Source organism: Crocodylus siamensis, chromosome 3, assembly GCF_052110815.1.
Source record: "Crocodylus siamensis isolate JL-2025a chromosome 3, ASM5211081v1, whole genome shotgun sequence".
NCBI lineage: Eukaryota > Metazoa > Chordata > Crocodylia > Crocodylidae > Crocodylus > Crocodylus siamensis.
The window spans coordinates 77106188-77119627 of record NC_143397.1 but is presented as its reverse complement, the minus strand read 5'-3'; the positions used below and the strand labels follow the sequence as shown (position 1 = coordinate 77119627).

General features: G+C 41.1%; 1 protein-coding gene across 5 annotated transcripts in view; it reads left to right on the top strand.

Annotated features, from left to right (window-relative positions):
• The window catches only part of SPIN1 (spindlin 1), an 87907-nt gene extending 77868 nt beyond the window's left edge, over positions 1 to 10039 (top strand). For all 5 annotated transcript variants that reach the window (XM_090038557.1, XM_090038559.1, XM_090038562.1 and 2 more), the window contains one exon: positions 6220 to 10039. In XM_090038557.1, coding sequence (XP_089894683.1) covers positions 6220 to 6419 — 200 coding nt within the window. In that variant the 3' untranslated portion in view covers positions 6420 to 10039. The remainder of the gene's footprint in view (positions 1 to 6219) is intronic.
• Positions 10040 to 13440: the final 3401 nt, after the last annotated feature.

Here is a 13440-nt window from a genome sequence, read left to right as displayed (position 1 = left end):
AATCATGACATGATTTTGATGTGAAAAAAGAAAAAAAAATCTAAACTTTTTATTATCTTGGCATTTTGCTAAATGCAGCAGACCGCAAGTGTGTGAAGGACGAAGAAAAAAGTAAATATATGTACAATAAAGCAATGTAGAAAGTTAGTTACACAGTGAATAAATACACACAAAACTCTCTTGTCCTTTAATATTCCAGACTTCCAAACCAGGCCTATATAATAATTGAGACACATTTTGCAATACCTAAAATCACTGCTGCCAAAATAAGCCATTATTTCCCCTTGTGATTATCCCAGGTCCTACAGCATTTTAAGAGCTAGCCCTCAATTTTTTTTTGTTATAATTACATTTGAATCTGTTGAGCCAAGTTTAGATTTTTTTTCCAGTTTCTGCTATCCTGCAAAGATGGAAACTATCAAGTAAAGGGGAGTGAAGGGTTTTGTGTGTGTGTGTGTGTGTGTGTGTGTGTGTGTATGCGTGTATACATGAGCACTGTGTTCACACATGTAACACAAAAAGAAAAAATAATATAAATGCTGTAAACGCTTTTGGCTATATTAAATTATATTAAATTCAGCCCTTTATTTAACTGTAATTTGGAACTACCAGTTTGTTTGCAAGTTGGTATGCTTAGAATAAGTTAAGGAGAATTCGGTGCTGCCGATATTGGCATTCCTGTCAACCATTATAGAAATTTATTCAGCTGGAGTCTGAAATTTGATGATGATGTGTGTGTGTGTGTGTGTGGGGGGTGGGGGGGTGATATGGCAAGTCATGATAACCAGAAATGGAGGTAGGAGGGGTGCTTTTGGATATTTTTTAACTGGGAGGTAGTTGAAGCTTTTGTTCCTACAGAGGTTTTATCTTTTTCCTTAGAATCCTAGAGGAGTACCAGTGGAAGGAACCCCCAAAGGTCATCTAGTCCAACCCCTTTCCTGTGGCAGGATTATCCCTATCCAAACCATCTCATAAAAATCTGTTGCTTAACCCAGGGGTGCTCAACCTCCAGTCTGTGGGGTTCCCCACAGGTTTGGAAATTTGGTGGTGGGGGAGCAGCAGCAAGTTATGCTGCCACCCCTCCCCTGCTACCTTATGCTCTGCAAAGCCAAATTGGGGCCAAGTCATGCCCCCTTTCTCTCACATGGCTGTATTGGGGTCTGGCCACGCCCCCTTTCCCTGAAGGGCCCAGCTTCTTCCCTCCTCTCTCCCCTCCGCCCCCCAGCTGAATTGGGCCGTGCCTTTTCACCCTGTGCACTGGATTGAGCCCACTGGCAGGATCTGACTGACTGAGCACCATCCATCTGGCCAAAGGAAGAAATACGTTGGGCACCACTGGTCTAGCCTTTTCTCTGCCAGGAGTTAGAGTAGTATAGATACTATATCATCTTATTTTGAGATGTATAGTGTGCAAGAAATTAACCCTGTTTTGGAGAAGGATGAAGAACGTTTTCCAGCCCCAAACAGTAGAGCAGAGCCTAATCTGCTCACTCACCCTCCTTTTCCTGTCAGGCAAAAAGTATTGTTTTAACTTTTTTTCAAAGCTGAATTTCTGCTCAGCCAAAGACTGAAACTGTATCTGAAGAATGGACTTCATGGGCAGATCTAGGATTTTGAAAAGAGCTAAAACCAGTTAGCAGTGCTATGAAATAGGAAAAGAAAAACCAGGAACACTTAATAGATTTCAGAATTGCCAGAGAAAGGATAGCTTGATTAGTGTGCTACGTCAAGACCATTAAAAGGAGAAAGGCTAGTTAACACCTTTGGAGTGAAGAGTAGTTATGAATCTAGTTGATTTTATGAGCCGTGAATATAACTGACTTTCTCAGCACTGCCTGAATAGAATGCCACTGCTGTTGCTTTTAGTTTTGGGTGAAGGAGGAACCAAAGTAACATAAGGCTGCACCACTGCAACCTCTTTCCCTTCCCCAGGCTGTCTCTGCTGGACTCTTCCACGCAGCTGCTGGAAGGAAAAGAAGGAAAAGAAGCAGCAGCCTTTCTAGTGTCTATACTTTTATTTTGGGCAGAAGAATCTGATTCTCTCCTTAACATATGCACCCCAATTTTGGAAGGCTTATTTTAGCGGAAGGTGCTTCTTCAGTTTTTGAAGGCACTCTTTGGAACCATGTGTTTATACACATGCTCCAGGGGGGTGGAGGGACCACTAGAGTGGCTCCAAGAGCCCAGAGTGGCTCTTATTAAAGTGCCCAGAGCATCTGGGGTATCAGCACTTCAAAATGGCAGCAGATGGCTCATCAAACAAGCTTTAGATAAAGTGCCCCCACTGCCATTTTGAAGCACGGGGACACTGATCCACAAGATGCAGGAGGCTGCTAGAGTGTGGTAATTACCACGCTTCAGCAGACTTGATTAATCAAGTCCTTTCCTACATGCTGGAATTACAGCACATCAGAGCAGCTTCCCTGCTTGTTTATAGGACTAAGCATTTTTTTAAAAATGAATTAGTTGATAATATACAACTATATAGCAAATATGCTATAATCTTTAGTTGTACAGCAAATTACACAGCTGTTATAAGAAGAGTAAGTAACCTAAAGCACTGACAGTCTGGTTTATTTTGGGGTTTGGGGGGGTATAGAAAGGCCAGTTATAGTAGATTAGGTATGCGGAAGGAGCATCAGATAAACACTGAAAGATTTTTCAACTTTTAACTGAAAAGAGAAGTGATAGTTTAAAACATTTGTTTCTCCCAAGCCTCTTAAATTTGTATTGACTGGGCAAGTGTTGGGGGGAACACAGTTCTTTAAGTACTCTGAATACAAATCATTTTCCCTTGATACACCTCCCATCCTCAGCTGACCCTGTTTCATTCACTGGTTCTCCAGATATCCACAGACTCTTTCAAGGCTGGAGAGTTGAGTTTACTTTTTTTTTTTTTTTTTAAAGGGCAAACTTGTTTTGTAAAAAGTGGCACCTGTTTCACTACTTCTGCCTAGCTTGATTGTATGTAATGGATGATTTGGCTTTAGAACGTGTTTCTCGTTGGATTGGCAGATGAGGTTCTACATACATGTTAAAGCTGTAAATTGTTCCTTGTCTTCTGAAATCCATCTCTCTTCAGATTTAGGGCTATGTGGCACTGTTTTAAGATCTTAAAAAAATATCTGAATGAACAAGGAAGTGACGGCAGCCTGTGTGGTGTGAAACTGGCTCTTTGTTCAGATTCACCCAACTCTCTGGCAGAGTAAAACTTTTTTAAAGCAATGTGAATCATAGATGGCAAAAAGCCGTCAGCAGATCAGGCCTTCAACAAATCAGATGAAAGATTTGTTTTAACTCATTTCTGCCAAAATGACTTAATGTTTCCATCCTCCTTTCTGTTCAAGAATAGGATATAGCTTGTCATGGGACTAAAATTTCCACCACCCCCACCAGCTCTTCCTTACATCAGATAGACAAGGGACAAGATTTGCATTAGGCCTGTGTGAAACAGCACCCTTCTGATTCGGCTTCCATTTTGATGATTAGACAGAACAGCCTTTTGTTTTGAGTTTCAAAACTACTGTTTGGTTTCATTTTGTCGAAACTATTTTACTGTATCAACGGGGTTTCGATGTTTTGCCCATAGGTTATTATGGGGAGACATAACCTGCAGCAGGCAGGCAGATCAGGGGCTCACCTGCACCCCCAGGAGGGCTGCGGCGGTTGTGCCAGAGTCCTCTCAGGGGTGTGGGCCCCCAATCTGCCTGCTAGATGACAGACTGGTGCTGGGCACAACCCGCATCCAGCACCGAGAATATCCAGGGGGTAGCACCCAGCTCCTGTCACCTGGCAGGCAGATCGGGGGCTTGTGCTCCCAGAAGGACTCCGGCACAGCCCTCCTGGGGGTGCCAGCGAGCCCCCAATCTGCCTGCCCGCTGACAGGAGCCGGGTGCTGCTGCGTGGGGCCAGTGGCATATTGGCTTATGCAGGGAGCCACCGCCCCAATCCTGGGGTGTAGGAGGGTCCCCACATCCTCCTTGAGCCAGCTTCGGTACGGGGCCAGGACAGACCAGGTCTTGCGGGGGATCCACTGCCCTGATCCTGGGGTGGGGGAGGGTCCCCACATCCTCCTCCAACCAGCTCCAGTATGGGGCCCAAGCAGATCAGGTCGTGCAAAGTCTACTCTTTTATTGCTGTGTTTACAGATGCTATACGAGGAACAGGTATTCGTCTTAAGTTGTGGGACCCATTCTGAATGGTGTTCTAAAACACAGAAGTCAGTGATCCAAAGATGTTAGGGATGCAGTTTTCAATCCTGATGTGGTATTTACCTCAACGTTTTTAATTTTTAAAATTGATGAGATTTTTCTGTGTGTGCTCTTAAGAGCCATGTTATCGTGTGTCCTTAGAAAAACTGCCTTTTTCTTTTTCTCTTACATCTACAAAGAGACTAATTGCATTCTAGGTTTTCCCATATAACTAGGGATGTACCGATTTTGATATTTTCACAGAAAATGTGAAATCAGGCATTTTCCATGAACGTTGGAGAGATCCATAAAAAAAAAAAAAAAAAAAAAAAAAAAAAAAAAAAGCCCTGTGAAAAGCAGGGTTCCGTGTAAAATTAAAAGGTTTCTCAGTTCCACTTTCCCCCAGGGCTACCCCTCATGCCGTGGTGGGGGGAGAGGGGCTGGTCTGTGGGCAGGAGAGCTGGGGCAGGGAGGCAGCGTTGCCATCCCTGGCAAGGGGAGTGGGCATGAGTCAAGTGCAGAACTAGGCCAAGCCGGTGGGGGAGTGTGGCCTGGCCAAGAAGTGGGAAGGGGCTGGGAGGAGCAGAGCCAGGTCAGGCATAGGTGGGGAGTGGGGCCAGGCCAGTCCAGGCTGTCAGCCCATGTGTCTGCCAGCTGGCCCGGCCAATCGGAGGCATTGGGGAATCGGATATAATCTGTCTTCAAAATGGGAGCCCAGGGCCATGTGAAATTTGGCCCCAAGCTCTGCAATTTGAGTACATCCCTACATAGAACCTTTCTCTTATTGTATTGTACAAGGAAGAAGGGATTGTTTTGTGTTCTGATGCTAAACTTTTGCCATGAATTCCTTCTGAATTTGGCTTTGCCTGTTTTTAAATTTGCTTCCTGTAGCAGAGAATGTTATTTCCATAAATATGAGGTTTCTAAACTTCTAGGACAATGTCTGACAGAAAATAACTTAGGTTGCTGGTAGCTCTGGGGAATGCGTCTAAAAAGAAAAACCTTGTATTAAGACTTTCAGTAGGGATTGGATTCTGTGTACAAACTTTTTCACTCATTGGTGTAAATTTAGGCAGCTTAGGTTTCAAGATCTAAAATATGACTTCTCTCCTTCCCTCCCTCCCCCCATGTAGTGAAACCCAGTTAAATACCTCAAATTTGGATGAAATGCTGTGGAGGCAATTTTTAAATTAGTACAGTGTTGTGACATCTTTACATTTCCATTCTCGTTTCCCAGTTGTTTGAATTTCTTTTACTACGTTATTGAACTAGAGAGAGAAGTTGAAAAACTTTGGACAGGGAAACTCCTCTGTAACCTCTGGTTCAGACATTCATATCCATTAGAATTCATTATCATGGCCTCCAGTGGGCAGTGTGTGGATAAGTAGAATATCAGTCCATGTGTATATCCTACAAATGTTGGTTCAGATCATTTGAAGCCACTTTTCAGAAGTGTCATTCATTTGTTATAATCTTGTATGTAATAAAGTAAGAGCCAATATATTCAGTGTATCTGGGAGTATAGGTATAGCATAAGATTGCAACTGGAATTTTATGAAAGTAAAATGTTATCTAACCACATCCCCTCTTGCCTCCCTGTGATCATACTTTTAAAAGTATAACGCTGAACTGTATTTGTCTGAACAAAATATATCTTTTAGAATATTCTTTGAAATGTGTAAATCTGTCCTCCAACCCCCAACTCATTTCTCATATTTTCACATATTTCAAGGCAGGGGTGGACAATGCTTCAGAGCTGGGGGGGTGAGGGTGGGAGATTTAATAAATTTAGTTCAGAGCATAGGCTACTTCCAGCTCAGCCTGCAGCAGCTGTTACTGCTCCCACCCACAGTGCTACCATCACTGCTTCTGGTCGTTGCATGAGCAAAACTACTTGCCACCACAAGCCAGATAAAATGGCTCCAGGGGTTACCAGCCTTTGTTCTAAAGTAACCTTGGCAAATGTCACCTGGAAATAAAAGTCCATAACCTCCTAACAAAGTGTATCTTGTGTTTTATGCTTTTATAGATGATTCGCCTCCAGCAGAACGGGAGCCAGGTGAAGTTGTGGACAGCCTGGTAGGCAAACAAGTGGAATATGCCAAAGAAGATGGCTCAAAAAGGACTGGCATGGTCATTCATCAAGTTGAAGCCAAACCCTCTGTCTATTTCATCAAGTTTGATGATGATTTCCATATTTATGTCTACGATTTGGTGAAGACATCTTAGACGTCATCGTGAACTTTTGCCAAATTTGTGGAACTATTAAATGTAAAATTTGTAGACACAAAAAGACTTGACTGCTTTCCAGTTTAATGAAAGCTTAAATGTCCCTGCGAACCCACAATCTCTGCCAGCAAAACTGTTTTGTTCTGAATAATACAAACATTTATGTGAACGTGACACATTTTGTGTAAGGGAACTCCTTTTCTTGAAGGAAGTCAATATATTTTGGGGGGAGGGAGTACAGTAAAGAACAGCGGCAAATTCAAGCTGTGTAAAGTTGATCTAGTATTGTAATCATTAATCTAAATTTTTCATAGATTTTAACTTTTCTTCAACCTTGCACTCACCTGTTCAACTGCCACATGCAAGTGTAGTTTGATATTTTTGATATTGCCTTCTTATGTAACATTAAATTTAATTTCTTGGCTACCGGCAGTCCTTGTTTTCAGGGTTGGGATAGAGGTGGTTTTGAAAGGTTTAAATGGCTTGTGCAGTGTTAAGGAGTACCTAACCCAAGTAACATCAATCTACTGTGTTTCTACGCTACTTCAAACTAGCTGTTTAAGAAATAGCAATGCTTAGAATTATTTGTGCATCTTAGTCAGAAGATGGTGTATGATTTATGCACCTTTCAGAGAAAAGGCTTTAAACTATGAAAGGGTATAATTAATCTGTATGAACAGATAATTAGAAAATGCAGGTTACAAGTGGTAGAACCAGTAAAAATATCCATAACAAGGCTGCCTTCTATTCTAAATGTTATATTTTGTTATAAACACTTAGCAAAACCCAAGTGCTTGGTGCCAAGACTTTTATTTTAGCGAAGGAGAAGCATTTGTTGCCTTCTGCTCAGTCTGCTGCATTCCCTTTATTTTTCTTTTCTTTTCTTTTCCTTTTTTGGTCCAAGAAGGCCCGATCTCTTCTTTCTGGCTTTTCCACATAAGGAGTGTCCGGACAAATCTACAGCTTAAACCTGTTGTCGCCTTTTGTGGTATACATTGTACTTGCTTTGAGGTATGCTGTTAACGTGAATTTCATTCAATGAACACTAGAGTTCTGCATGCCAGTGGTGTAATATCTAATGAAAGCTATAGGCAGTCTCAGTGGTTCGGTCATCTGCATTAGATTGTGGATGTAAATAGCAACCCACAGCAGCAGAATCCTTTCACAGTTTTAATCTTGCAAGATAGTTATAAACCAAGGTAGTTTTAAATGTGGCAGCTTTTTAAAAGTAATCAGAATTGCAGAAATGGTAAGCATAGCAACAAAATTGTCATGTCACATTAAGGCAGAGCTTTGCAAGTGTAAAAGCACTGTTTAATGGAAATATGATATATGAAGCTAGTTATCACTGTTGAGGGAAAGAATACCCAGATATCCAACCTTACACAGTTAGTGGAAGGCTAGAAAAAGAGGTGCTGTTTATCAGAGCTCTCAGAGGCCCAGTGACCTCTACTTTGGGTGGTGTTGATACTGAAGACTCACTGATTTAAGTCCCTTTCTATCCATTTTTTGCCTAATTTCATATTTTAGCCTTAAGGCTTGTGCCTCATTATGCTGTTTGAATGGTAATAAATACTCATTATATAAATACAATACCTTAATTCTTTGTCCATTGCTACTATTGCATTATGTCCAGTATTTCATCATGGGCAACCAAAGGCAGGCTATTGTCTTTCAGTGAATAGCTTCTCAATGCAGTTCTTAAGCACTAAGTACCTGAGTCGTAAATGTTCCTTGTGTTTTGAACAAAGTGAGCAGATTTGCAACACAGTGTTTTTTCATCCTGCAGATCTGTTATGTGTTTTCTATTGACTCTTAAGAGTCCTGCATGTAAATCTCAAAGCTGAGCCTGGCTCCATGAGCCCAAGTTGATATTTGTGGCACAAGAATGAGTGAGTGTATTGATTAAACACGGGATACATGAATAACGTAGTACAATTGGTTTTGGGCTATACATCTGAGGAATACAAGGTTTGTTTTGAAATATTCAAGGTTTAGGTCTACTGAAACATTTTTAACATTATAGGCTTGCATTTATGGGTTTTCTGCAAGCCACTTTAATACACCACGTATTCTGCCAATTCAAATATAATCAAGAATATGTAAATTTTATGGTTGTTTTCTTAAGTGTCCCTATTGTGTCTGTTGCTTTTTTTTTTCTTTCTTCCTTTTTCATTTTCCTTTTCTGATAGCTTAAACCAACTTCTTTGAGGCTTGAGACTAATTCCACTCCCTGCCCATCTGCTTTGGGCTTTGTTTTAGGCTCATGTTTCAGATCTGCATGCAGTGCTTGCGTTACCCTGGTAACTAAATGTTGGTTCCTTGTTCTAGGGGTTCAACATTACTTTCCAAAATTATCATGGGGCTTGTGATGACACAAGCCATGGATCTGTGTATAAAAGTTATTGGCCTTTCTCATTTACCTGCTGTAGTATTGTTGTATATTGTGTGTGTGTGTGTGTGTGTGATGTCAGGCTGCCATGTAAAACTTTTAAAAGGAAAAAAAAATCTTAAATGCAGACCATCCTTTTTTGCATGCTTAGAAGGTAGAACGTTCAATGTAACAAACTAAAGTTGCATGTTAAAATGTTTAGGTTTTTGTTTTTGTTTTGTTTTTATTTTGTGTTCAGTTTTTTGTGAATTTGCTTATTGTGCTGTTTTAATGGTTGTTAGTAGGATTAAATGCACCGGTGAGGCGAGCATAGTGCCAACGGAAGGTAATTTTCCAGTTGTACGTGTCATACAGCATTTGAAGGGACCATGTATTCTGTTCAGGAGTAAAAATCATAGCTAAATCTGAAACACTACATTTTTTACTTTTTCTTTTGAGTGCCAAACCCTAAATTTAGTTGGAGTAGGATGTATACAGACCTAACTACATTAGGGAAAACCCTTTTTATTGCAATGTATAAAAGCCTTCTTAAATGGATTAATTTAAAAATGAAGACAGAAGCAATTACAATCATTTCAGGGAAAAAGAATTATGGCAGAAACAGTTTCTGGTTCCTTGAAAATGCTGTGCTTTTTGTATTTTACATCATTAGTGCAATTTGGATGGTTCTTGGTATGTGTATAGTTCAAAGGTCTTCGTGTTCACATTTTAAGATTAGGTAATGACTTCATCTTTAAAGCTTGGTTTCATTATTTTTATTTTATTTTGAACAATGTAGACAGTTCCCTGTTCTCTGCATTTAGAAGTATAAACACTTTAAATCTGTTACTTAATTCTGTAAGTAATTTTTATAATTATGATGTAACTCTATCCTTAAAACATTTAAAATAAACCCTTTATGTGCAACTTATGACTGTAAATTTTGTTCTCATGAGCAAAATATAGTGATGTGTTTTAAAATTGTGAAGAAGCAGTTTCTTCAGTTTTATAATTAAAAAGGATTTATTATTTTAATGTTATGAGCCATTTATGCTGACATAATACTATGCCCTTTTGGAACAAGTTTGCTTGTTAAGCCAAGTCTTTATTCTCTCTCTTGCCAAGTAAGTATGAGTGTTGATAAAATGACGTTTAAAGCGGATGGAATTTGATTATGAAGTGAAGTATAGTGCTTAAATTGTACTTTTATCAAAGGCAAAAAATAAACTAAGGGAGTTATGCAAGCCTGTGAAGGAGCCTGTAAATTAATATATTTTCAGTGCATGTTACAGATGTCATTTGAGGACAGTAGTTCTGATACTGTGGACACTGGAAGCATTTTTGTTGGTGTCGCTCCATGCCTCCTTTGATTCAGTGTTCCAAATTTCAAATGAAAAGGTAGATCTTTATTTTATTCATTAAAAAAAAAGTGTTCAGATTGCTTCAGTGATGATACTTTTCACCCACAGAGCTCTAATAACTTTACAAAGATGGGTAAGTATAATTTCTCAGTGTCTGAAGACGTGGGAGGTTTTTTGTTTGTTAAAATGTGTGCTTGAAAGTACATTTTAAGTCGCTCTTCAGACAGATGAAAAAAGTTACCCCCCCCCCATGTGTACAGGAGATTTAATGCACTTCAGTTGGCGCTTTTGGTGGGCAACATTTCTGACCACATTTAATTAGGGGCCTGAACGGTCAACTTCAGACCCCTAGTTTAGAAAGTATTAGCTGGCCATTGAAGGGCATGTAAAGTCTCTGACCCTAGTGCCCTGTAGGTTGGTGAGACCCTGCTGCCTATGAAATTTGTCTTGAGTGCAGGTCACTGAAAGCAAAATGTTATATAACTTTTTGTAAGCGAAAAGAAACTCGAAGCTACTGTTACTTAGAGTTGCTCGGTTTTGCATTGAGTTTTCCCTTTTTGCCTTTATAATTTGAGAGGTTATGGCAAATCAGTCTACAGGAAATTAGAATTACTTGAAGTAAAGGAAACTGTAGTATGGTTTGCTTCCATCTTCCTATGTTATAGCAGGCAAAATTTTAGTTCTTAAACCAAGCCAATTAGTCTAATTCATTTTTTTTCCATTGGTGGTTTTGTGGTCCTCCATGGAAGTCTTCCATTTCATAGATTTAATAGATTGTAGAGTTGGAGGGGACTACAATAGATCATTGTGTCCGACCCCCTGCCCCTGGCAGGAGAGAGGACTGAGGTCAGATGACCCCAGCCAGGTGACTAGCAAGCTTCCTCTTGACCTCCAAGTTAGGTGATAGTACTACCTCTCTTGGAAACCCATTCCAGATTCTGGCCACCCTTATTGTAAAACATTTCTTCCTAATGTGTAACCTAAATCTGCTCTCCATTAGTTTGCACCCATTATTCCTAATTACTACCTGGGGTGCTCTGGTAAATAGCGCATCACCAATTCCCTGTTGTCTTCCCTTGATAAACTTGTAGGCGGCTACAAGGTCTCCCCTCAGATGTTTCTTGTGAAGGCTGAAGAGAGCCAGATCTCTCAACCTCCCTTCGCAGGGTCTTTCATGGAGGGGTAGGGTCTTTCCTACCTCTGTTCTTCCTGTTGATGCCTTTTCCTGCTATTCCTAATTTTGATGACTAAATAAAAATCCACAGTGACATTTCATTTTATATTTGTAGAGTTGTTTTCTGTGTATTATTGTTATTCAGATTGGCGTTCCCAATTCCTAATCTGTCTTCAGAAGCTATTGTGATTTTAATAGCATTTTTCTTTCGTCTGAATGACCTTTTTTTCTTACAAATTTGGAATATGCCAACAATTTAAATATTATATACTTGAGCTGAGACTTAATCAATGTCATACAACTGATGTCCTGTTAGTAGCTCAGATTCTGTTCTGATGTAGCTGATAATGCCTTTCTAATGAATGTGAAATGTTTACATTTTGTTTCTAGTTGAATTCTACTAACTTCAGTCTACTTGTTTGGATTAAGGAATTATTTATTTTTAAAATCTAATTCTAAAAAATATTTCTAGCCTCTTCCAGACAAAATTTCCTATGAGTTTGCTTGGCAGGTTTACCATTACCTTTCAAGTGATTAATTTTATGCAGCTGAGACTACACTCATGCAGGATTTCAGCAAATGTCTTCATACCATCCAATGCTACATCAGTAGTATTTGGGACTTGTCTACACCCATATTTGAGCTGTTTGTTAGACGGTTTCAAAAGTCTATTCAAGTGGCTTGCTTTGACTTGTATTAACCCTGTTCCACATCTGCTTAATAGGCGTGTCTACACCTGTCACTACAGCAAAATTGTTACTGTGCCATGACTTAGTATGTCCTTTTGGAGTAACAGCCTGTACTGCGCCATACGTGCTACACAGTTATTTTTAGCAGCTACTTTGCCATAATGGCATGCTTTACTGGGGGAATATCTCAATATGGTAATGTAGCTGCTGGTCATGTGTAGATGCCTGTGGTTGCTACATCGCCACAGCTTCTCATGTAAACACACCCAATGTAAACTAAAAGAAGTCATTCTTAAATTGAATAAGAGCCTAACACGACCTTCTATGCCAATTGAAAAGTTAAACGAGTGCAGCTAGTAGGCACGTGTGAAGTGGCTAGTATTTGCTTCAGATTCAGATTTGGGGGGTAGTGATTTGATTCGGTGATTCAAATAGCTGTCCTGAATTGATTTGGCTGAATTACGCAGGCCCATCCCCCGCCTGTCCCAGCTCTGACTCACCGGGTGTGGGGGGTGATCCCCACTGCCCTGCACTGTGTGGAGGCTCTGCATGAGCCCCCTGACCCAGCCCCTTCCCATGGCTGCCCCACCCACACCAGCTCCAGCTCTTTAAGAAAAAAAAACCAAAAAACACCTGGACTCACCATTTCCTGCTGCCCCCCCCCAATGTCCCACACTGCATGGTAGGGGGGCTCTTCCATGAGCCCCCCCATGGCTGCTGCAAGCACTGGTGAGTCTAGGGGATTTCTTGTGTTTTTTTTTTTCCTTAAAAGGGCCGGAGCTGGGGTGGGGGGAGACTGAGGAAGTGGGGACGGCCCAGGGGACTCATAGCAGAGCCCCCCATGCAGTGGGATGCAGTGGGAGACAACAGGGATCGCCCCCTACCTGGCAGCACCTGGTGAGTGGGGGCTTTTTTTAAAACACTGGGAGCTGGGGTGGGTGGGGCAGCCATGGAGGGGGGCTGAGGGAGCAGGCAGGGGATGGGGCTTGGCAGCGGTCCCCCATGGTCCCCTCCCCCTTCCTCCAGGCCCCTCTCCCCTGCCCCCTACTTATCGGCATGGAGTCTGGCTCCAGCTCCCTGCTGCAGCAGGTGGGGACTGCCTGAATCGCCAAAGCTCTCCAAATCTTTTCTGAAGATTTGGAGAGCTTCGAATTTATTCAGACCTTTTATTGGTCCCCTGATTCAATTTGGATTTGGAGGTTCAGCCACCAAATAGAGCCAAATCGCCTCTGAATTAAATCAGCGCCCATAGCTTCACGTAGCCCAAGCAGCTAGGTAGATAAGCACTTCAATTGTTTTAACACCTATTGCGTATCCCTATTTTCTTATTTTAGCTTGCTTGGGAGGCTGATAGAGAACTGTAATGTAGTCTTTTTGTTTCTATTCACTAGCCTTGTTAATTCACCAAAATCTAAAACTGAGTGGG